General features: G+C 45.8%; 1 protein-coding gene across 1 annotated transcript in view; it reads right to left on the reverse strand.

Moving 5' to 3' along the window:
• The window catches only part of NOX4 (NADPH oxidase 4), a 93,683-nt gene that overhangs the window by 63,033 nt on the left and 5,391 nt on the right, over positions 1 to 25,259 (reverse strand). Inside the window, exons 3-6 of the mRNA XM_066619907.1 lie at positions 18,695 to 18,792; positions 17,205 to 17,232; positions 14,177 to 14,249; positions 11,921 to 12,001 (exon numbers count right to left, since the gene is read on the reverse strand). Of these exons, the coding sequence (XP_066476004.1) occupies positions 11,921 to 12,001; positions 14,177 to 14,249; positions 17,205 to 17,232; positions 18,695 to 18,792 (280 nt within the window). The remainder of the gene's footprint in view (positions 1 to 11,920; positions 12,002 to 14,176; positions 14,250 to 17,204; positions 17,233 to 18,694; positions 18,793 to 25,259) is intronic.

The raw sequence follows: 25,259 nt of genomic DNA on the forward strand, positions 1-25,259 counted from the left end.
GAAGTGCCCCAACCCATTAATCAATTTGGTCATTTTTCTAGTTCTACGATGTCCTTTTTGAGATGTGGCAACCAGAACTGGATGCAGCAAAGCGCGGGATGGAGGTGAGGGGACCAAGTTGAAAGATTTGTTATTGTTTTTTACTTGCTATTCTTAAACTACAGGGAGCCAGAAAACCTTGCCAAGCTACTGAAAATCACCCCATCTAGCTTATGCTCACCCTAGAACAGGAGATCCCAAACTTTAGGAGCCTGCGGACCACTGAGGCAAACCAATTGTCCTGGACCACATGCAACCCCTTCCATCCCCACCACACAAAAAATACAATTCAATTTGGTAGTCTGTGAGGGAGCACTTGGCAAGACACTGGAAATGCCAGCTGCGCGGGGGGGGGGGAAGTCCATTCTCTGCCCTCTGATGGTCCATGGGGAAGCATCTTGCTGAATGAGTGCTCCTCCAAAGTCTACCAGAAAGGGTGAAGAATGGACCCTCCCACACAGTGGCGTCACAAGGATTCACGTCACCCAATGCGGGAGGCCTGCGCGTCACCCCATGCAGATGGTGGGGCAACGCCCCACTGGTTTTTTGGCTGTACCTTTTGATAGAACACAGATATTTCAGTGTGGTTTGTTTCACTGCATTCTGCATGAAACTATGCATTGATTGAAATATAACATGATGATATTTGTCCAAATTCTGATTTTAGTGATTTTGAAAACTGGTAGAGTCACACACGCACCCACCCCCCCGTGTCACCTTACTAACACCTTATTGCAGTATTTCTCAAACATTTAGCACTGGGACCCACTTTTTAGAATGACAGTCTATCCAGGACCCATTGGAAGTGATGTGATGGCCAGAAGTGACATCATCAAGCTAATTAAAATAAATAATTATAAATAATTAAATTAAAATAAAAGAAATAATTCAATAAGGGGGAGCCAGTCCTGTTCCACCAAGTGAATCTACTCTGAAGTAAGTCCTATTGTGGTCAATGGGGCTTACCCTCAGGAAAGTGTGGGTAGGACTGCAGCCTGTGAGCCCAAGCCTATGCATGTCTACTCTGAAGTCCTATAGTGGTCAATGGGGCTTACTCTCAGGAAAGTGTGGGTAGGATTGCAGCCTGTGAGCCCAAGCCAATGCATGTCTACTCTGAAGTAAGTCCCACAATGGTCAATGGAGCTTACTCTGTAGTCTGCCTGCAATAACAACCCCCCCAAAAAGAATCAGTGAGATTTCCAGCCCTCCCAGTGCCCAGTTTAAAGTTCTTCTATTTCAGGCATATCAAAATAAGAACCCACCTGGCTTTGCAAGTGCAAAATAGAAAAAACTTTCCTCTTACCAATTCAAACCTCTTTTTTGTCCTTTTTAGTGGGGGAGAGAGGCTGCCTTCTGGAACATATGTTGAGTTTCAGTTCCATCAAATCAGGACCATTCTGGTGTCCTCACATTCCCCTTTGCCTGGCCTGACCACCAGCCAAGGCACGTCTGCCTACTCATGAGTAAACGCAACCGTGAGGCTGCTTTGCTCTCCATAGGGCTCAATAGGGCACCTGGGAGGGACAGAGGGACCTCCTTCACTGGTGTTTTGGGTGGCTTGGGACCATTCTGACAACTTTGAAGTCTTCTCAGTCTGCCCCGGGTCCTCTCAGTCCTTGCCTAGACTAAAGCAAGTTCTCCTACTCGCGAGTAAACACAGCCATGTGACTTTGTTTCGGGCTCAATAGATGCAGCTGGGGGCAAACTCCTTCTAGTGTTTTGGGGGGTTGCATTCAATGGATCGGGACCATTCTGTTGTCGTTGGATTCCTCTCAGCCTGCCCCTTCTGATGGACTATGGCAAGTACGCCTACTCACAAGTAAAAGTGTGATACGGCTCACTTTCACTTTCCACAGGGCTCCGTGCATTTTTTCCTTCTGGTTTTTTGGCCATAACGTTTGAAGGAAAGGAGCTATTTCAATTCTGTTTTATGCATTGCACTCCGCTGGACATTCCGCATCCAACAGTGTATGGCAAGACGTGGTAGGTCCAAAAGCCGTGAAGTTAGTGCGTCCTCCCCCAGGGTGCGTCACCACCCTGGCACGTCACCCGGTGTGGCCCGCAGCCCCCGCACTCCCCTAGCAACGCCAGTGCTCCCACAGCCAGCACTTCAGTAAGCTTTGGACCAGCAGAAAGGGCAGATAGGACAGACTACCTACAGCCTTAGCTGACATTTCAGTGGTCCGGGAGGGAGCACTCTCTTGTTGGGACACTGGAAGTGATAAAGGTGATCATCTCCCCCCCCCCACCCGAGACATCAGGGACCACTTCTCAGGGTCTCATGGACCACCTGTGGTCCCTGGAACCACTGCCCTAGAGCATGATAGTTATGTGTGAAAAGAAGCTAAGCCTGTTTTTTGGTATTCCCTCACAGCATAACTTCAGGCATTCTAAAAAATGGAAGAAAAATTATGAGGTGAAAGTAACAGCATTGCTTCTTTGGCTGTAGTTATAGAGGAGAGGTGTTCTTAATTCCACATGTCCCTTCCTACACAACCTTGGCTCTTGACTCAATAATCCAGCCATCAGCAGAAACTGCCTCAGAAACCCAGTCACATAATAGAGGCAGGAAAAACTCCCATCTTTCCTTCAAGTTTATGGTTGGCAGGGATAAGAATACGCACATGAGAGCTTATGCTTCCGAAAGAGAGAAAGTGTGCATGTGGGAGGGGAAACCCCTCCTCCATTGACACAACAGGGCCAATATTGGCCGCTGCAGAAATTATATTTCTGGGAGACATGCTGCTTTATTGGTTTGAAAGTTACATTTATGTTAAAATGAAGGGGCAAAGGTTTTGAAAACACACTTGGAAATCAAAAGAAAAAAGGGAAGCTGGTTCTGCCTCGAGACACACATGAATAGCTAAAATGGTATAATGCTGCGGTGAGCTATAAACCTCTTTATTTCTCCACAGTTCTCTTTTTCTTCCTTCTAAATAGATGCTGTTGTTTAGAATAGCAAATAATCTCTGTTGGCATCCAGGAACAGTGAAGAGTTGGCCAAACCCCCAAGCTGTGGACCTGCTCTTGCAGAGGGAACGCAACCCATTCAGAACAGGTCAAAATTTCAATACCTGCACTGTGCATTTCTGAACTAAAAGGACCTCTGTTTTGTTCAATTTTATCTCCGCTTCTTAGCCCACATTCAGATCCTCACTGCTTCCAGATGGTGGTGAGAAAGTGGTTGAAGGTCTGTAGTTTGGGGGTCAACCTGGGCTCTCCAATGCTCCCAGATGCCCAAGTGGTGGCGGTGGCTGGGGGGGGGGGTCTTTGCCCAGCTAAGGTTGAGCACTAGCAGTGGTCATATTTATTTATTTATTTATACTATCAGTTTCCTACTTTTGCACTTCAACGTTTTTCTGTATATTGTACAACGCTTTGAAGTTCCATTTATTTGAAGGGACAGGTGGAATATTAATCATTTAAATCACTGTTTCCCAAGCTGTGGTCCTTGGCCTACAGGTGGTTCACAAGACCCTGGGAAGTGCTCCGTTCAGTCTCAGTAAAAAAAAAAAAATCACCTTTGATCACTTCCAGTGTCTCGCCATGCATGTAATCTCCCACGGACCACTAAAGAGGGCAGAAAATGGACTGTCCACAGCGACAACCATTGAAGTGTCAGCTGTGGCTGTGGGCAGGCCATCCTCTGTCCTCTCTGATAGTCCGTGGAGGAGAGCTTAGGAGATGGACCACCAGAGAGGGTGGAAATCTCCACAGCCACATGTGGTCCACGATTACTCCAATTTTTGCCTACATGGGCCGCTGGCTCCTAAAGGTTGGGAACCACTGATTTAACTAAAGGAGGAGGAGGAAGAGGCCACAACATATTCTAGTCTCTTTAACATAGTTAGGAGATAAGGATCATTATACGTACTGCACATCAGGGACTTTGTGTACATATTGCTGATCTAGCCCAGTGTGTCTAGATCACAAATCAGGAAGCAGTGGCCATGATATACGTAGGTTTGACTGCATCCGGTATAGATGATGTGAATTGACCTTCAGGGACAGCACTGTGCCGATTTTCTAGAGTTCTTTGAAGTGACGGCTTCTCTGTCACCGTTCAAAGCTCATTAAGAGGCCATGGATTACTTCATAACAATCCCAGAGGCGGAAAAAAAAGATAACAGATGGCCAATATTTCTTGAGTCAACTTGGTAGGGAACAGCAGTATATGCCAGTTGTCCCTTGATTTAACAGTGGAATATCAGAGAGGGATCTGGTCTTTGCTGTTTGTTTTTATATTTTGCATTGAAATAACTGCGCACGGCATTCTGCGCACACCATGCGCCTTTCCCCACCCCTTCTCACTCCTAAAAAGCAGTTGATGAATGAGCCACAGGAGGCTGCCTCAGACTAAGAGGCAAAGAAGGAAGGCCCATAACCAGGGAGACAGACCAGCGACAGACTGCACTTGCTCCCGGTGTGGAAGGGATTGTCACTCCTAGATTGGCCTTTTCAGCCACACTAGATGCTGTGCCAGAACCACCTTTCAGAGCACGATACCATAGTCTTTCGAGACTGAAGATTGCCTAGTCACAGGAGGCTGCAGTGCATGGCGGTGTTGGAAATAAGTGTGAGAGCACAGGTGCCTTCTGCTCAGGCATAGGGTACTTTGAATCCACGCCTGTGGCCACAATCCAAAACAAAGTTATGCACATACACATTTTTTTTTTCAAAGCTCCACAGCAGCCCTGGAGTGTTGGGATATTTAATCCTTTCCCTTCACACCACAGTCTTGACAAAAATCATGCCCCCAAAGCTTTTATTAGCCCTGGGAAGAAAGCTTCCACTGTCATCAATGGACTTTGTTCCTAGGGTGTTAAGCGCATCAGGGATGCCGTTTTCATCAGGATAGCAATGCAAGGGAAACAGGTGAAATCTCTTTTCCCACATGCCACAGTCTCGATCCTGAGGGTGCCCCACTGGAACTGCTATTGTACAGTATCAAACCCTGTGATCAGTGTAGCATGGAGTCAGTGTAGCATGCCCAATTACACGCCGTAAACATAAACTTTTTTTTTAAAACTGTGAGTGTCAGCACCAGATATACTCTCCTGCAGTGAACCCCTCAGTATGAATCATTCTACTAGTGCCCCTAATCCCTTTGCAAGGATACACAATCTATTATTGCAGTGTTAGGAACTCACAAGACACTTGACAGCCACAGCCCTATCAATTACTCACGTCTGTCACTGGTGCTGTCTTTTGCAGAGACTATATCTCACATGCCAAGAAATATAGGATCAATATAGCCCAACCCATCAATCTCAAATGTAGATAACCAGACAATTCCATATAAATATTTTTCCTCTGAGGCAAGGGCGTGCGCCTAAATTTAAACATTACTTCAAGAGTCTATTGGTAGTGGCAATACAGATCCAGACTAAGGGCCCAATCCTATCTAACTTTCCAGCAAAGATGCTGCTGTAATGCAGCCCCAAGGTAAGGGAACAAATGTTCCCTTACCTTGAGGAGGCCTCTGTGACTGTCCCTCAACCACAGGATGCGGTGCATGCCCCATTGGCATGGTGGCACTGGAAAACTGGATAGGACTGGTCCCTAATTATCCAAGGATTTGAGACCTGTGATTTTATCTAACCATGGGTTCCAAACTCACAGGTTCAGCTGGACCTGGTCCTCTGATTGCAACCAGAGCTGTGATTCAGTTGCATCCAGAGAGCCTTCTGAGGTCGAGGGAAGCTGCGCATGGTCGTAGCTATTTTTGGCCTTCCGGAGGTCTTAGAAGACCTTCTGAGGGTGGCGGAAGCTTCCCCGGTCCTCAGAGGGCCCTCCAGATGTGATCAGAGCAGAACTCCAATCATGCTTGGAGGATTACAGGGTGTCTGACCCATGTATTTCATTATCCGCAGGTTTCAGTAGCCACAGGGGTTCCAGGAACGGAACCCTCATGGATGCCAAGGCCTCGTGGATGCCTTATATTTTCTTTTAAAAAAACTGCAGTGATCCAATACGGACACAAGGCCGACTCCCTGCAAACCAGGTTTCAACCACCCTTACTTCATTGCCCAGTTTGCTGAGAATCCACAGCATATACCTGAAGGGGTGTCATATGGAAGAAGGAACAAGTTTGTTCTCAACTGCCTCTGAGAGTAGAACTAGATTCATTGGGTACAAACAGCAAGAGAGGAAATTCCAGTTGACTATAACAAAGAAATTCTGATAGAAAAGGCAGTTTGGAAGTGGAACAGACTGCTGAAAGAAGTGGATGATTCTTCTTCACTGGAGATCTTCAAGTAGATGTTTGACAGGTACTGCTGGAGATGCTCTAGGAAGATTTCCTGCTACTGGTAGGTTGGCAGGGAAGTGTGGGGAGGGTGGAAGGGGGGCAGGGAGGTATGTTTCTTGGTGAGGAGAAGATGGCCTGGGAAGCTTTAAGGGGCCAGAAGGGGGCAGGGACGGTGGCAGAGGCTGGAGTTGAATTCCACCCCGCACATACCTAAATACCCTACACGGGATACACAAATCTGCCCCAGCTGCCTGGTCCTGACAGAACCAATGTTCCTTTACCCCAAGGAGACTTCCAACCACTGCCCTAGCCTTGCAGGATACAGTGACAGCCAGTTTGGCACCACTGTACCATGAGGTGGGTGAGCAGCATAGAATTGGGCTGGTACTGTTCTTACAGTTTGTAGTGCTTCCAAATTTTTAAATAATTATTCTTAAACTTTACTGTAACTGTTTTGGGAGTTTTTTTCCTGAAACACAGGGTAAAACAAGGTAAGCCGCCTTGGGTCACTCGAGGAGAAAGGCGGGATATAAATAAATAAATAAAATTTTAAAAATTGATTTACTGGAAAGAACTGTCTGGATATAGATGAGATTATGTGTGAAGCTAACTGAAATGCAGCTTTTCCCATGACCTAGAGTCACATGTTGACTCACGCATTACCTAACCTGAACTGAACGAAGAAATCAATTCACAGCACTTGGGGAAATTAACAAGCTTGCCCTCTAGCCAACAGATCCGTGTTTTTCTCCCCTTTTTCTCCCTTGATGTCCAACAGTCCACTTTTTGGACCTGATCAAACACTAATTTAGATGAGGTCTTCGGAAATGCTTTCGCCCAGCTGGCTCTTATTGTGGCAATGACTCAAACATCAAATGTACAGATCATCCCTCCAGGCAGCCCAAAGTGGCAAAGCTCCATAAAAGCAAACAGAACAAGAGTGATTAACACCAGCTGAGGACGTGGCCCCAAAGGTTTCCATGAGCCTGGCCTTTGCTGAGTCATCGATCGACAGCATGCGCTTGGAGTTTTGCCAGCGTGGCTATTGTTGGCTAAACACCGACAAGAAGCCAGATTTATACTGGGACCAAACGTTAGTCCCCCACGATGCTTTTGTCTTTCAGGATCTGCAACACCACACTGTGAGGACATGCGACATCAGGGGCCATTACATGTTGCACTCCAGCTCCAGAAGACCCACAGAGCAGAGCCATAGAGATGATGAAAGTGGTGGGAATGCAGGACAGAGGCGAACAGGCAGATGGAAGCTTCCAGGAAGCCAAAAAGACATCAGGACAAAGGGAAACAACTAGAAGCCAAGCAGATTTAGGCAAGGCAGCTATAGCTCTGGGCTGTGTATACTTCATGGAGAGAGGGAGGGAAAAAGCAGCTGACGTGTTATGCAAAACACATTTGTATAGCTTTATTTTGCAAAAATTCTTCACCTGTTATTCTTGGGAAGAGGTGATGGGCTATGCGTGAAATCCCACTGGAAACTAGGCTCTTGTTTATTTGAGCACCGATCTCTAGGATTGTGCCTGAGAATTTATTTTTTTTTAAATAGTTGGACTCCCCTTTGATTTGTTCCTGGGTCCAGATCCTTCTACCTGGGATTCCTCTGAGGTTCTGATTATTCTTTTTAAAAGGTCCATGAGCAAAGGAAGCAACAATCTCCCCTTAATCCGATTGACGCTTTGCTGCCCCTGCAATGTCAGCAGAAGTTGCTCAAAAATCTCAGCAGTCTTCTGATGGGCACATGTTTTTGAACCTCTAGTCCCACCATGATGCATTGCCCTGGAGTAGTGTAGGTTAAAAAAAATGGCTGCTTCCATAAAAAAATTGCCACACCATTGGTCTTGGCACAATAATGGGTTTTTAAAAAGGCAGAGTTAGATATGATGATACATAAAATATAATGGAATAAAAATAAAAACATGTTTATTTACATTAGCTTTTGGGATCAGTAAGTATGGGATATTCCCAATTGTTTGTACTTGGCCTGTTGCTTTTATTTTGTGGATTTATATGATTGCTGCCTTAGTATTTTCAGCTTGTTATGTATTGCTTTTTTTACTTACTACCGCCTTACTTACTACCACAGGTTTTTACAATTGTTACACTAGTGGTTCCCAAACTATGGGTTGAGACCCACTGGTGGATCGCAACCTGATTTTTGGTGGGTGGCCAAAGGGTGATAGAAAGATCAGATAACTCATTGCCTCAATCCCTTGCTCAAAAATCAGATACTATAGCTGCTAATGACCCTGCAAAGAGCTCAGCTCCTGCAGTTTGCAAGCATTTCTAAATAAAGGGAGATAAATGTTTGAGTGTCTTTTACTGGTTATTATTACTTCTAACTCGGGCAAACAGCTTTCCTACAGTTGTACTTTAGTTGTCCTTTAGTTGTACTAAAGAGGCTCCAGGTACTTGCAGAGAGCGTCTATCCAGAATCGCAGTGTGGATTCCGAGCCAACAGGTCCACCACTGATATGGTATTCTCCTTTAGACAACTGCAGGAGAAATGCAGGGAACAACGACAGCCACTCTTTATAGCCTTCATAGATCTCACAAAGGCTTTCGACCTGGTCAGCAGAGACGGCCTCTTCAAGATTCTCCCCAAGATTGGATGTCCACCCAGGCTCCTCAGCATCATCAGATCTTTCCACAAGGACATGAAGGGCACTGTTGTCTTCGATGGCTCCACATCAGACCCTTTTGACATCCGAAGCGGAGTGAAGCAGGGCTGTGTTCTTGCACCAACCTTGTTTGGGATTTTCTTCGCTGTCCTGCTGAAGCAGGCCTTTGGAACTGCAACAGAAGGCATCTATCTCCGGACCAGATCAGACGGAAAGCTCTTCAACCTCTCCAGACTGAGAGCAAAATCCAAAGTCCAGCTGAAATGTCTGCGTGACTTCCTCTTTGCCGACGATGCAGCTGTCACTACCCACTCTGCCAAAGATCTCCAGCAGCTCATGGATCGTTTTAGCAAGGCCTGCCAAGATTTTGGACTGACAATCAGCCTGAAGAAAACACAGGTCATGGTTCAGGATGTGGACTCACCTCCCTGCATTACAATCTCTGAGCATGAACTGGAGGTTGTCCATGACTTTGTGTACCTTGGCTCAACGATCTCCGACACTCATTCTCTCGATACCGAGCTAAACAAGCGCATCGGTAAAGCAGCTACCACGTTTTCCAGACTCACAAAGAGAGTCTGGTCCAACAAGAAGCTGACGGAACATACCAAGATCCAGGTCTACAGAGCTTGCATCCTGAGTACACTTCTGTACTGCAGCGAGTCATGGACTCTTCGCTCACAACAGGAGAGGAAATTGAGCGCTTTCCACATGCGCTGCCTCCGACGCATCCTCGGCATCACCTGGCAGGACAAAGTTCCAAACAACACAGTCCTGGAACGTGCTGGAATCCCTAGCATGTATTCACTGCTGAAACAGAGACGCCTGCGTTGGCTTGGTCATGTCGTGAGAATGGATGATGGCCGGATCCCAAAGGATCTCCTCTATGGAGAACTCGTGCAAGGAAAGCGCCCTACAGGTAGACCACAGCTGCGATACAAGGACATCTGCAAGAGGGATCTGAAGGCCTTAGGGATGGACCTCAACAAGTGGGAAACCCTGGCCTCTGAGCGGCCCGCTTGGAGGCAGGCTGTGCAGCATGGCCTTTCCCAGTTTGAAGAGACACTTTGCCAACAGTCTGAGGCTAAGAGGCAAAGAAGGAAGGCCCATAGCCAGGGAGACAGACCAGGGACAGACTGCACTTGCTCCCGGTGTGGAAGGGATTGTCACTCCCGGATTGGCCTTTTCAGCCACACTAGACGCTGTGCCAGAACCACCTTTCAGAGCGCGATACCATAGTCTTTCGAGACTGAAGGTTGCCAATACAATTACTTCTAAATAAAATATTTCTTTCTAGATCTTTTTTTAAAGCCTGGCAAACCTAGGTTGGTCCCGATAGGGATAGAGTATTTTAAAAAGTGGATCCCAGTGCTAAAAGGTTTGGGAACCATTGTGTCATACCATTTGCTATGCTGGTTTTTAACTTATGTTTTATACTTTAAATGTTTAAATTTTTTTGAATTTTGTGTTTTATCTGTTTATCAAGTATTGTAAGCCACCTTGAGCTTTTAGAAACACGGTGCTAAAATGTGATTAGATAGATGACAGACAGATTGATTGATATAGCCATTGGTTGGCAACCTTCAGTCTCGAAAGACTATGGTATAAGCCTACAGCACCTGGCAGTCTCCCATCCAAGTACTAACCAGGCCTGACCCTGCTTAGCTTCCAAGATCAGATGAGATCGGGTATGTGCAGGGTAACAGTTGCTGCTGATATAGCAAAAAGAATTCTCACTCCTGGAAGTTTACCCCTCTTTTTCCCAGTAAGGATGCCAGGTCAATGTAAAGGGCAGCCTGGCCCTAACCTAAGACCAGATAAGAAGACACCACAGGGAACCTGCTTGCTTCCTTCCTCCCAGTGAGGATACTGTTTAAACTACCTGTGGCCCAGGATTCTATGAACAAAGGAGGACATCCTGATCTCTGCCACTGGTCAGAGAACTAAGGGCCACTAGGTAGCCGCACCACTTCCCCCAAGTAAGAAAGCTAGCAGGGCAGGATCAGCCTAGAATATAAAGGCCTCACCACTTTGGAGCTCACCACTTGGTTCTGGCATTTTTAACCTCCTCTACTTTTTCCTTCAGCTCCACGTCTGTATTTTGTCTTTTAAGGTCGAAAACGAAACGGTCTGCGTTTCATTTTTATGGTGCGTTTCACCATACTAAGTTTTTGACTGATACAGAAGAGCTTCTCTGTCCAAAAAAAAGGATCAAAATACGACTGATAAATAAATAAAATGAACACGCATTTGAAGCTACCTTCAGATCATTAGACCATCTTGGTCCATCTGGTTGAGAGCAATTCCCCAGAGTCACTGGCAGGAGGAATACTTTTGACTCTTCCATGCTACCCGATCCCTTTAACCGGAGATGTCAAGATTGGACACTAAAGTTTCCGCATACAAATCATTTCCCCTACTATCGAGCGCTGGCCTCTGGCCAGTAATGATGAAAGTTTTAATTAATTAAGCTAATCAATGAATATTCATCTAAGACCAAACTGACAAAAACATATCATCCGTTTTAACAGGATGCACTAATAAATGTCAAGGCACTTTGACTTTCTCCTTTTATCTTTGGTTTTGTAACCTTTCATGAGTTCCCAGGGGCCTCACTGAAGCTTGCTTCAGTCCCTGGTTACTAAACTTTTGATGCAGAAAGCTATTCAAGTTGCTTCTGCAGGACGAGGCAAAGCGAAACATGGCAGACATTTGGGGTGTGCATGGTCTGCCCCCAAATCCCAGCATATTTGGGTTATAAAGACCAACACATGTGGTTCTATGACTTTAAAACCAAACCCCTAACCAACAGCTCCACAGCCATTCACACAAGTCTTGGAATGCTCTTAAACTTTGATTCACTGTCCCCAAATCTTCCAGAGCTACATGCAACTTTAGAGTTGTGGTTTGGTCTGATCTGCTCAAATATATTTCAGCTGTCACAGAAGGGCTGTTCTTCTATTTTATGACATTCCATTCAGGGACTATGACTTACCCAGAAACATGCAACATCAGCAGCAAGTAGAAGACAAAAAAGAGGTTGTGGGTATACCAGAAGATGTCATAATTAGAAACCCTGCAAAGAATAAAGTACAGCTCAATTCCAGACCCTAAAACAACTTGGTGATGTTTTAAATTACTGCTGCTGACTGGGCCAGATTTTTAGTAGCTTATTCCCAGAGTACACAATTGAGCATAACTGTGCAGGATTGTGCAAGGACCGAGTGGAAGAAGAAAGAAATGAGACAGGAAGTGTACAGACAACTTCAAACACTATAGCAGAAGATCATTTTTTTGCCGCAGAGGAACAGCCATGTGTGCACTTCTCCACCAAATATATATGGCAGGGGTGGGCAAACCCTGGTGCTCAGGCCATTTGTGGCTCTTGGGGACTCTCCATCCAGCCTGCAGGGAGCCCCCAGTCTCCAATGAGCCTCTGGCCTGTCAGAGACTGTTGGAGCCTGTGCTGGCCCACGACTACTGGTCACTAAATTCTTCTTTCTCCAGCCCCCAACACAGTGTCAGAGAGATGATGTGGCCCTCTGGCAAAGATGTGTGCCCGCTCCTGACATAAGGCATTGTGTACCTGACACTCCATGCACAAGTCTTAGTATGTGCAAGCTTGACTCACATCTTTTTCCCTCCTTCAGTGCAGAAGAAGGTAACCAAGAAAGAGGCCTCCACGTATATCAGCCTAAGTGTGAATACACACTGGCTGGGTTCAGGTATAACGTGAAGCCATGATTTATGTAGCAAAACTGAGGTTCACTTTATGTAAGAACCCAAATCTTCCTGCACACTGTGGTTTGAAGTTGACAAGCCAGGATCTAAAACAATGGTTGGAAGATGGTTTATCAGCTATATTTGTTAATTCTGCTTTGTGTTATGTCTGAACTCACAGTCTAGTGATAAACCACAGTCAGGGAGACTGTTGCACCAAGAAGGCAGGAGTGAATTTATGTTCTTACGATGCCGAGTCCAGAGCAAGCAAGCTGAGCAGATAAGCAGCTCTAAACCATGGTTTCCTTGTTTTACACCTAGACACACAAACCATGGTTTGGATTCATAACTATGATTCGCATAAACCATAGCTTTCCCTTTGTCTGAACATGGCCAATGCATGCCTCGCCTCTTCAACACACTCCTCAGAAAGATGTTTATGAGTGGTGGGGAACAGTAGAAACCTTTCCATCCATCCATCCATCCCTTTATTGACATAGATAAGAAACCTTTTCAAGAATAAAAGCCATCAGTTCACAACTGCCAGAACAATGCATTTAAAGAATGTGTGGGTGTACAGCGAAAAAGAATTTGGGGGAGGTACAAATAACTCATTCCTAGGCAAAGAACTTGTGCATCCACATCAACCACACAGACGCACTATAAGACCTAGGATGAAAATAAAGGCCAGATAATAAGACAAGTTATTTTAAAGAGTCTTATTCATTTGATCATATCCCCTAACACAAGGAAGAAGCAAAATCTATATTACCTTGCTTCATTCTGTATTACCTTGCCTTGAAATAAAAAACCTTTAATTGAGATGATTTAAATTGTTATTGTGTTGCTTTGGTTGTACGGGCTGAACTAGGATTTTCCTAGAACTCGCAAGACCTTAGAGCTAAATTATATAGTACTTTAGGGCACATACAACGGTGGTCAAAGCACAACCAAGAGATTCTTAATGAGGTAGTCAGGTCTCCCACAGACTGTCGTGGAATGGCTTTTTACACTCCAAAAGGCTCTTAATGCAAAGAAGAGGCAATCAGTCTCTGGTAGCCTGTGCAGCCCACAAGTGTCTGGTAGGGAGTGTCTGCTTACACAACAAAGGCACTAGATTGGGCTGTATGTTTGCTTAACAACCTAATTGCATAACAACAGGGGTCAGAGAATATATCCCCATTGATAAGTGATGCACACTGGTATTTAGCAAAGTTTATCTTAACTTACAAAAGGAGCTGAGATCTTACAGAGAGTTGAGGTGTACTTGCACAAAAATTAAATCAAATTTTTCTGCATACAATAAAACAATATTTGGATTTCTGCATTCATCATATGCAAAAACGATGCTGATAGTTAAGCCTACAGTTCCATCACTTCTGTCTTTTGTTTGTCTCTTTTCTCCCATGTTACTTTATGCTTATGAATGCATTCCTAAGAACACTACATGGAAAAAGATTCTGAATGTCTGCATTAGCGTGAAGGTTACACAGGAGGGAACACTTGGCATGGTGATAAGGTTAAATCTTACCTAATAGAATAAGTAGAAGCTGTAGACATTAGGAATAAAACCAGCACCATCAGAACCCCTGTTAAGCCTGGAACTGAAACAAAAATAAGCATATTTATTGCTAATGGTGCTAAGGACATCAGTCTTATCATGAGCGCTAAGAGCACATTCCAGCAGATGCTTAATCATTTTCAAGTCCCATCGATTTGAATGAAAGAGAGATGACAAGGCGGTTCTGTTCTAAACAAAATTAGCTGTTCTTCAGTTCTATTGAGACGAATGGGACTTTCACAGCACAAACCTATACTCAGAAATAAGCCTCACTGCGTTGAATGCAAACTACTTCCAGGTCATGGGACACGTTCCCAGAGTGCATAGAATTGTAGGCCAAGTATGTTGTGGCTATCTCGTCACATGGGCAGTGATGTAGCTAGAGGGGGTGCAAGGCACCAAGTTTTGCAGCAAGCCTCATCGCAGCGCGCAAGAGGCCCTTCCCCTTCAGAGGCATGCGCCTCCATTTTGCTCCCAAAGCCTGGAATGGCTCCAAAGGAGAGGGCGAGGGGCCCCGTGCACGCTGCAGTGAGGTTGCCGGCAAGATTTAGGGCTTTGCACCCCCTCCGTCTATGCCACTGTACATTGGTCCTTGGCCTAAGTTACTCCACAAATTGCAAACAAGCATTTGAAACCTTGCGTAAAAGAAGTGAAAGCTGCTTGGAGGGACAACCTTGATCAAGAAAACAGTGGAGAGAGAAAGGATGAGATCTCTTTTCTCCTCCCCATTGTTCCTTTGCCCTCAATGGCTACTCCTGAAGTTTTTCAAGCTACAAGTGGATTGTTGGGACAGCGTTCCACAGGTATGAATGGAAGCCATAATCTGACCCTTGTTATTCTCAGACTGAAGATGAGATGTTGAAGCTGAAAGGCAGTGGTTTGTCCAAGATTATTCAGCGAGTCCATGGCTGAGGTAAGATTTGAACCAGACACTTGCCAGCTCACAGATCACATGTTCAACTACCGCTCTCAGCCTGTGAATCACCAATCAAAACAGTCTGAATGGTGCCTCAGGGATTTCTGAACGAAAAAGGAGGGGGACAAATTCTCTCTGGAAAAACTGAACAAAACTCTGAACAGAGAAAAATAGAATTCAAGCATTTTAAATGCAGTTCACTGACAAAATCATTGTATTGTGAAATGAGAAAGACTGAGGGATTCATCTTCATAACATAGGAACCTTGCCTTCAAATGACTATCTACCTATCTATGAGAACCTATAGGGAGAAACTCAAATTCATATCCAGGTAGGAGACTTTTTGAAATGGTTAGCATTTACCTATCAAAGTTGATGGCACAGGAAATGAAAAAAAAAAGGACAGGAACTGAAACATTGTACATAACTCATGAATATCCTACATCTGGATATGCACAAATTGATTAATGGCTTTTGATTATCAGGCTCTTGGCTTGGAAAAGACCATCAGAGTGTGATTCCTTTCATGGAGAAGCTATATAGATTGTAACACAGTTGACCGTATTTCACTCCTACCCTACCTTCAAGCAGTTCAAACACATGGAAAGCTCATGTTCACATAGCCTGGAAAATTATTATTTATTATTATTATTTTATTAATTTATACTCCGCCTTTTTGCCCAACAGGCACACAAGGCGGCTTACAATTTAAAAGTGCAACATGAAAAACAATTAAAAACAATTTACAATAATTGAAAAATCTAAAAACTAACAAACCCCATGGATTTTCATATAAAAAGCAAGAAGCAAGAGCGCCAGCCAGCCAGCCTGTCAACAATTAAAAGCTTTTTGAAATAAAATGCTCTGCAACAACCACAAGAACTACAATACTTCTGACAATAACTTCATCCCTGCTTGTGAACTTCCTGGAAGCATCTAGCTGGTCATACATGAAAACAAGAAGCTGGGCCAGAAGGAGTTCTGATCCAGAAGGGCTCAGATCAGATTAGGATGTTCCTATTGTTTGCTTCGCACATTTCTTGTCCAAATGAGCAGTGCTTTGAAGGAGGGTGGGACAGAATCAAATTATTCCATGCAGAAAAGTTTTAGTGCAAAGTGGAAAGACTTCTTTCCCCTCAAACGCTGGAGTGGATCATGATCTCTGCAGCAGATGCCAAAATCCACTCAGGACATGACAGAGAGGTCTTACATGGCTGAAAACACCATCCCGTTGCCACTCCAGAATTCTTGGAACATTTGAAGTGGACATCTAGTGTAGCCCAGGAATCCCACTACTTATCCCACCACCGTTTAGCTTTAGTGAGGTCTCTGACAAAGCAAGAAAGCAGCCTGGGGTAGAAACTGGTAACAGCTCTAACCCAGAGAAGCTCGGTACTACAGAAAACAATATCGTGCAAACCGGCCTTAATTTTGTTAGGGTCAAAAGAGCTGAGATGCTAGAACTTCATTAGTCCTTGTGTTGGTTAAAAAAAATAAAAATAAAATTGCAGCTGGAGGTGGGGACAATGACAGGTAGCAGCCGGGCTACAGTGAGTGGGCATGGGGTAATTAATGCCTTGGTTCCATACTGTACTCCCAATGAAAATCATTGGCTATCAGAACTGGGAGGTAGGCACCAATGGGGGTTTCTCCCCCAAAGCTAATGGCAGCTTTAGATTTTCAACAGAATCACAGTGTAGATGGAAGGGGTTAAACACCCCCTTCCTGCATGCTGTGTGGTCCCAATGCTGATTAAGGGTCCAATCCTAACTAATTTTCCAGTCCCGATGCAGGTAAAATGCAACCCCAAAGTAAGGGAACAAGTATTCCCTTCCTTTGAGGAGGCCTCCATGAGTGCCTCCCCATCACAGGATTCAGCGCATACCCTGTTGGCAAGGCTGCATCGGCACTGGAAAGTTGGATAGAATTGGGCCCGAAGCCTCTCCTTCCCCCAACTGCTATTTTAATAAGAAAATAAAAGAAACAGCAGTATTGATATAATCATCCATGTCTGTTTTTCAAACAGTAGCCTGAATTTGTAGCCAAATCAACACAATGGGAAAGAAACTATTGCTGACTTACCTGTAGCAAAAAGGAGTTTCCTGGGATCCTAGAAAGCAAAGAACATAAAGTATTTCATAAATGCAGTCAGAGAAAACTGAAAATTTTTTTTTTCCTGGCATGATATCTGTGCATGGAACCTTACATGCTCTGTCTCAGATCAGAGGTAATGCCCTGGGCTTTTTAGAAAGTGGGTCAGGAGCTGCCCAGAATTGGAAAAAATAATCCCAGAGCAGTTAGCAGAGTCTGTTAAGGAAGAGTGATTTGTTAAAGTATAGTGAGAGAGAAGAAGAGGCAAAAAGAAGAGCTTTTTCATTGGTTTGCAACCTCAAGATTTACCGCCATTAACGTGTTACAGGGATTACTGGAATGTAATCAATAAGATCACAGCAATCTATTGCTTAATTTTCCAATATTCCTTGACATGTTATTTGACAATTGCCTCTGCCTTTTCCATGTGTCTGAACAAGGGCTGCTACCTGGAACTCTTTCAAATCTTGACACATATTTAGAGGAACATTTAGTTGATTTATGCAGAGTCAGACCACTGAGCCCTCTAGGTCTGCATTGTCTATACCAGGGGTGCCCAAACCCCAGCCCTGGGGCCACTTACGGCCCTCGAGGACTCCCGATCTGGCCCTGAGGGAGCCCCCTGACTGCAATGACCATGCTGGCCTGGTCAGCGTGAGGGCAACTGTTTGACCTCTCGCGTGAGCTGTGGGACGAGGGCTCCCTCCACTGCTTGTTGTTTCACGTCTGTGATGCAGCAGCGGCAGCGAAGGAAAGGCTGGCCTTGCTTTGTGCAAGGCTTTTTATAGGCCTTGAGCTATGGCAAGACCTTCATTCATTCATATAAGTTCCATCTCTAATATATTCATTTATGTAAATTTATTCAAACTTGAAACGTAAATTAATTCTTTTTTTCCACAGCCCCTACAATGACACTGTGTTGTCAGTGGCCCTCCTGCCAAAGAAGTTTGGACACCCCTGGTCTATCCCGATTGGTGGTGGATCTGCAGGTTGCAGACAGAGCTCTTGCCAGCCCCATCTGGAGACACCAGGGAGTGAACCTTCACCATGCACAACACATGCTCTACCACTGACCCTCTGATGCAATCTGTAGGCTCACTGGGCAACCTGTACATTTTCCCCTCTGTAGTCAATGGGTGTTTGGATGGGTGGAGCCGATTTACATGGCAGAGAGAAAGAAGAATTTCCCTGGCCCCTCCACCATATTTCCAATCCAAATTGGTGGTGCCTTTAGATGCGTCCCTGAAAACTAAAGACCAGTTTCCATCCATATACATGGACATCCCACATCACATCTACTTCCACCCCTAAGTTGCCAATAATTGAAAACCAAGTGTATGGTCACAGGCAGTCTCTTTCTACAAACTGGCTTCACTGTGCATCCAATACCTTGAAATGGGCCAGGAAGAGGACACCCAGTTCCTCTCCATTGCCCTGACTTGGTAGATCCCACATTTTAGTAAAGAACTGTGTGTCCTCACCTCACCACGGTAGCTGGCTGCATTGAGCGCAAGAAACTCTTCACTGTAATTCATGGAGAAGTTCAAAGCATTCACCAGGTGAGCAGCAACATGAATCACTAAAAAAAAAAAAAAAAAAAACAGAGGAGGGCTCTGATCACTAAACTGCACTGCAAACACGTAGCCCCTAAGGGCTAAGCCCCAAATGTTCATTCCAAACACTTTATTACAACCACTATATCACATTGGCATGATTCTTGGAGTCTCTGCAAGACTGCAGAAGAAGTAAACAAGGATCCAGCATTTGTGCCAGTTCCTTACCCCGTTCCTGGGCAGTCCAGGGCAGCTCCAGGCTGCTCAGATCTGTGCCACCTCTTAAGGTAGCACAGATCCGAGTAGCCCCATTGGGGCTGCTGCAGCTTTACCAGGGGTAAGGGGAGGCGATTCCCCTTGCCCCAGGTTGAGCTGCTTTTGGCTCCAACCTCATGCTGGATACGGGGCAGGCCTGCCAGTCTCCCCGTTCCAGCGCAAGTTAGGATTGGGCTGTCAGTGTCTTAGCTAGAGGTGGTGCAAAGCACTGCGTTTTGCAGGGAGCCTCACTGCAGTGTGCAAGTGGTCCTCCCCCTCCCCTTTGGAGCCATTCCAGACAGGGGGAGCAAAACAGAGGCGAACTGAGGCTCCCTGCAAAACGTAGTGCTTTGCACCCCCTCTAGCTAAGCCTGGCTCTTCTTGGAATAACTGGGTCTTGTCTGGCTTTAGAAAGAAAAGAAAAAGGAAGGGGAAAGTATTGCTCTGTTTGACTAAATAGAATGGGTAGCAGCTCTACTTGTGCTTACAGTAGTCAGAGTAACAAACAGCCCAAACCAATGCAAATTCCAGCAATGCAGCAGCTATACTACACTGGAACTGCAACTGCTGGAGGTCTCCATGGGGTAAGGGGGCATTTGTATGGGACAAGGATGGGGAGGTTAGAGAACAACATCCTCGTCTATGGGACGAGGACGGGGAGGTTAGAGAACAGCACGGTAAAGGCAGAGTAGGAGAAGAAATTGGTAATGGTAGCATGATGGGACATGATAGATGGTTTGGCACAGTGAGAGGATGCGGGGACAAAGGAGCTAATAAGCAGCCCATCCTGGGGCATTCCATGTACAAATGCTTTTAAGCAAATGCCCGAAGTCTCCGAGCAAAGATGGGAGAACTGGAATGTCTGGTGACTAGGGAAAACATTGACATAATGGGCATAAAGGAAACCTGGTGGAATGCGGAAAATCAGTGGGATACCGCAATCCCGGGCTATAAACCCTACAGGAGGGACAGGGAGGGACGTGTTGGAGGTGGGGTGGCCATTTGCATTAAGGAAGGGATAAAATCCAGCAGCGTAGAGATTGAAGGTGGGTCCGACTCCACCGTAGAATCTCTGTGGGTTAAATTACCAGGCCTCAGAGCGATGTAATACTGGGGGCGTACTATCATCCTCCAGACCAGAAACCGGAAGGGGACCTTGAAATGAGGAAACAGATCAGGGAGGTGACAAGGAGGGACAGGGTTGTAATCATGGGGGACTTAAATTGACCTAGTCTATATGAGGATAATTGGTGTTCTGGTCACAAAAAGGAGACCGGATTCCTTGACATGCTAAATGACTGTGGCTTACAGCAGCTAGTCATGGAGCCCACCAGAGGACAGGTGACTCTGGATTTAATATTGTGCGGTATACAGGACCTGGTTAGAGATGTCAATGTTACTGAGCCGTTGGGGAACAGTGATCATGCTGCGATCCGTTTTGACATGCACGTCGGGGGAAGAATACCGGGCAAATCTCTGACAAAAACCCTTGACTTCCGACGAGTGGACTTCCTCAAATAAGGAGGCTGGTTAGAAGGAGGTTGAAAGGGAAGGTTAAAAGAGTCCAATCTCTCCAGAGTGCATGGAGGCTGCTTAAAACAACAGTAATAGAGGCCCAGCGGAAGTGTATACCACAAAGGAAGAAAGGCTCGACTAAGTCCAGGAGGGTGCCTGCATGGCTAACAAGCCAAGTTAGAGAGGCCGTAAAGGGCAAGGAAGCTTCCTTCCGTAAATGGAGGTCTTGCCCTAATGAAGAGAATAAAAAGGAACATATACTGTGGCAAAATAAATGTAAGAAGGTGATACGGGAGGCCAAGAGAGACTATGAGGAACGCATGGCCGGCAACATTAAGGGAAATAATAAAAGCTTCTTCAAATATGTTAGAAGCAGGAAACCCGCCAGAGAAGCGGTTGGCCCTCTGGATGGTGAGGGAGGGAAAGGGGAGATAAAAGGAGACTTAGAGATGGCAGAGAAATTAAATGAGTTCTTTGCATCTGTCTTCACGACATAAGATCGCAGGCAAATACCGCTGCCCGAATGGCCCCTCCTGACCAAGGAATTAAGTCAGATACAGGTTGAAAGAGAAAATATTTCAGACCTCATTGATAAATTAAGATCAATAAGTCACCGGGCCCTGATGGCATGCACCCAAGAGTTATTAAGGAATTAAAGAATGAAGTTGCTGATCTCTTGACTAAAATATGCAACTTGTCCCTCAAAACGGCCACGGTGCCGGAGGATTGGAGGATACCAAATGTCATACCAATCTTTAAAAAGAAAAAGAGGGGGGACTCAGGAAACTATAGGCCGGTCAGCCTAACATCTATACCGGGTAAGATGGTGGAATGCCTCATCAAAGATAGAATCTCAAAACACATAGACGAACAAGCCTTGCTGAGGGAGAATCAGCATGGCTTCTGTAAGGGTAAGTCTTGCCTCATAAACCTTTTAGAATTCTTTGAAAAGGTCAACAGGCATGTGGATGCTGTAGAACCCATGGACATTATATACCTGGACTTTCAGAAGGCGTTCGACACAGTCCCTCACCAAAGGCTACTGAAAAAACTCCACCGTCAGGGAATTAGAGGACAGGTCCTCTCATGGATTGAGACCTGGTTGAAGACCAGGAAACAGAGAGTGGGTGTCAATGGGCAATTTTCACAATGGAGAGAGGTGAAAAGCAGTGTGCCCCAAGGATCTGTCCTGGGACCGGTGCTTTTCAACCTCTTCATAAATGACCTGGAGACAGGGGCGAGCAGTGAGGTGGCAAAGTCTGCAGACGACACCAAACTTTTCCGAGTGGTGAAGACCAGAAGTGATTGTGAGGAGCTCCAGAAGGATCTCTCCAGACTGGCAGAATGGGCAGCAAAATGGCAGATGCGTTTCAATGTCAGTAAGTGTAAAGTCATGCACATTGGGGCAAAAAATCAAAACTTCACATATGGGCTGATGGGTTCCGAGCTGTCTGAGACAGATCAGGAGAGAGATCTTGGGGTGGTGGTGGAAAGGTTGATGAAAGTGTCAACCCAATGTGCGGCGGCAGTAAAGAAGGCCAATTCTATGCTTGGGATCATTAGGAAGGGTATTGAGAACAAAACAGCTAATATTATAATGCCGTTGTACAAATCAATGGTAAGGCCACATCTGGAGTATTGTGTCCAGTTCTGGTCGCCGGATCTCAAAAAGAACATAAGAACATAAGAACATAAGAACAGCCCCACTGGATCAGGCCATAGGCCCATCTAGTCCAGCTTCCCGTATCTCACAGCGGCCCACCAAATGCCCCAGGGAGCACACCAGATAACAAGAGACCTCATCCTGGTGCTCTCCCCTACATCTGGCATTCTGACTTAACCCATTCCTAAAATCAGGAGGTTGCGCATACACATCATGGCTTGTACCCCATAATGGATTTTTCCTCCAGAAACTCATCCAATCCCCTTTTAAAGGCGTCTAGGCTAGACGCCAGCACCACATCCTGTGGCAAGGAATTCCACAGACCGACCACGCGCTGAGTAAAGAAATATTTTCTTTTGTCTGTCCTAACCCGCCCAACACTCAATTTTAGTGGATGTCCCCTGGTTCTGGTATTATGTGAGAGTGTAAAGAGCATCTCCCTATCCACTCTGTCCATCCCCTGCATAATTTTGTATGTCTCAATCATGTCCCCCCTCAAGCGTCTCTTTTCTAGGCTGAAGAGGCCCAAACGCCGTAGCCTTTCCTCATAAGGAAGGTGCCCCAGCCCCGTAATCATCTTAGTCGCTCTCTTTTGCACCTTTTCCATTTCCACTATGTCTTTTTTGAGATGCGGCGACCAGAACTGGACACAATACTCCAGGTGTGGCCTTACCATCGATTTGTACAACGGCATTATAATACTAACCGTTTTGTTCTCAATACCCTTCCTAATGATCCCAAGCATAGAATTGGCCTTCTTCACTGCCGCCGCACATTGGGTCGACACTTTCATCGACCTGTCCACCACCACCCCAAGATCTCTCTCCTGATCTGTCACAGACAGCTCAGAACCCATCAGCCTATATCTAAAGTTTTGATTTTTTGCCCCAATGTGCATGACTTTACACTTACTGACATTGAAGCGCATCTGCCATTTTGCTGCCCATTCTGCCAGTCTGGAGAGATCCTTCTGGAGCTCCTCACAATCACTTCTGGTCTTTACCACTCGGAAAAGTTTGGTGTCGTCTGCAAACTTAGCCACTTCACTGCTCAACCCTGTCTCCAGGTCATTTATGAAGAGGTTGAAAAGCACCGGTCCCAGGACAGATCCTTGGGGCACACCGCTTTTCACCTCTCTCCATTGTGAAAATTGCCCATTGACACCCACTCTCTGCTTCCTGGCCTCCAACCAGTTCTCAATCCACGAGAGGACCTGTCCTCTAATTCCCTGACTGTGGAGTTTTTTCAGTAGCCTTTGGTGAGGGACCGTGTCAAACGCCTTCTGAAAGTCCAGATATATAATGTCCACGGGTTCTCCCGCATCCACATGCCTGTTGACCTTTTCAAAGAATTCTATAAGGTTGGTGAGGCAAGACTTACCCTTACAGAAGCCATGCTGACTCTCCCTCAGCAAGGCCTGTTCATCTATGTGTTTTGAGATCCTATCTTTGATGAGGCATTCCACCATCTTACCCGGTATAGATGTTAGGCTGACCGGCCTATAGTTTCCCGGGTCCCCCCTCTTTCCCTTTTTAAAAATAGGCGTGACATTTGCTATCCTCCAATCTTCTGGCACCGTGGCCGTTTTGAGGGACAAGTTGCATACCTTAGTCAAGAGATCTGCAACTTCATTCTTCAATTCCTTAATAACCCTTGGGTGTATGCCATCAGGGCCCGGTGACTTATTGATCTTTAATTTATCAATGAGGTCTGAAACATCTTCTCTTTTAACCTCTATCTGACTTAACTCCTCGGTCAGGAGGGGCCGTTCGGGCAGCGGTATCTGCCCGAGGTCTTCTGCCGTGAAGACAGATGCAAAGAACTCATTTAATTTCTCTGCCATCTCTAAGTCTCCTTTTATCTCCCCTTTCCCTCCCTCACCATCCAGAGGGCCAACCGCTTCTCTGGCGGGTTTCCTGCTTCTAACATATTTGAAGAAGCTTTTATTATTCCCCTTAATGTTGCTGGCCATGCGTTCCTCATAGTCTCGCTTGGCCTCCCCTATCACCTTCTTACATTTCTTTCGCCACAGTTTATGTTCCTTTTTATTCTCTTCATTAGGGCAAGACTTCCATTTACGGAAGGAAGCTTCCTTGCCCTTCACAGCCTCTCTAACTTGGCTGGTTAGCCATGCGGGCACCCTCCTGGATTTAGTGGAACCCTTCTTTCTTTGCGGTATACACCTCTGCTGGGCCTCTATTACTGTTGTTTTAAGCAGCCTCCATGCACTCTGGAGAGACTGGACTCTTTTTACCCTCTCTTTCAACCTCCTTCTAACCAGCCTCCTCATTTGAGGGAAGTCCGCCCGTCGGAAGTCAAGGGTTTTTGTTAGAGATTTGCCTGGTATTCTTCCCCCAACGTGCACATCAAAACGGATCGCAGCATGATCACTGTTCCCCAATGGCTCAGTAACATTTACATCTCTAACCAGGTCCTGCGTACCGCACAAAATTAAATCCAGAGTCACCTGTCCTCTAGTGGGCTCCGTGACTAGCTGATCTAAGCCACAGTCATTTAGCACGTCAAGAAATCCGGTTTCCTTATCGTGACCAGAACACAAATTGACCCAGTCAATATGAGGATAATTGAAGTCCCCCATGATTACAACCCTGTCCTTCCTTGTCACCTCCCTGATCTGTTTCCTCATTTCAAGGTCCCCATCAGATTTCTGGTCTGGAGGACGATAGCACACCCCCAGTATTACATCGCTGCACAAGCCTGGTAATTTAACCCACAGAGATTCTACGGTGGAGTCGGACCCACCTTCAATCTCTACTTTGCTGGATTCTATCCCTTCCTTAACATAAAGGGCCACCCCACCTCCAACACGCCCCTGCCTGTCCCTCCTGTAGAGTTTATAGCCCGGGATTGCGGTATCCCACTGATTCTCCGCATTCCACCAGGTTTCCGTTATGCCCACTATGTCAATATTTTCCCTTGTCACCAGACATTCCAGTTCTCCCACCTTTGCTCGTAGACTTCGGGCATTCGCATAAAAGCATTTATACACGGAATGCCCCAGGATGGGCTGCTTATTCGCTCCTTTGTCCCCGCATCCTC

The sequence above is a fragment of the Tiliqua scincoides genome, chromosome 3 (genome assembly GCF_035046505.1).
Source record: "Tiliqua scincoides isolate rTilSci1 chromosome 3, rTilSci1.hap2, whole genome shotgun sequence".
Classification (NCBI taxonomy): Eukaryota; Metazoa; Chordata; class Lepidosauria; order Squamata; family Scincidae; genus Tiliqua; species Tiliqua scincoides.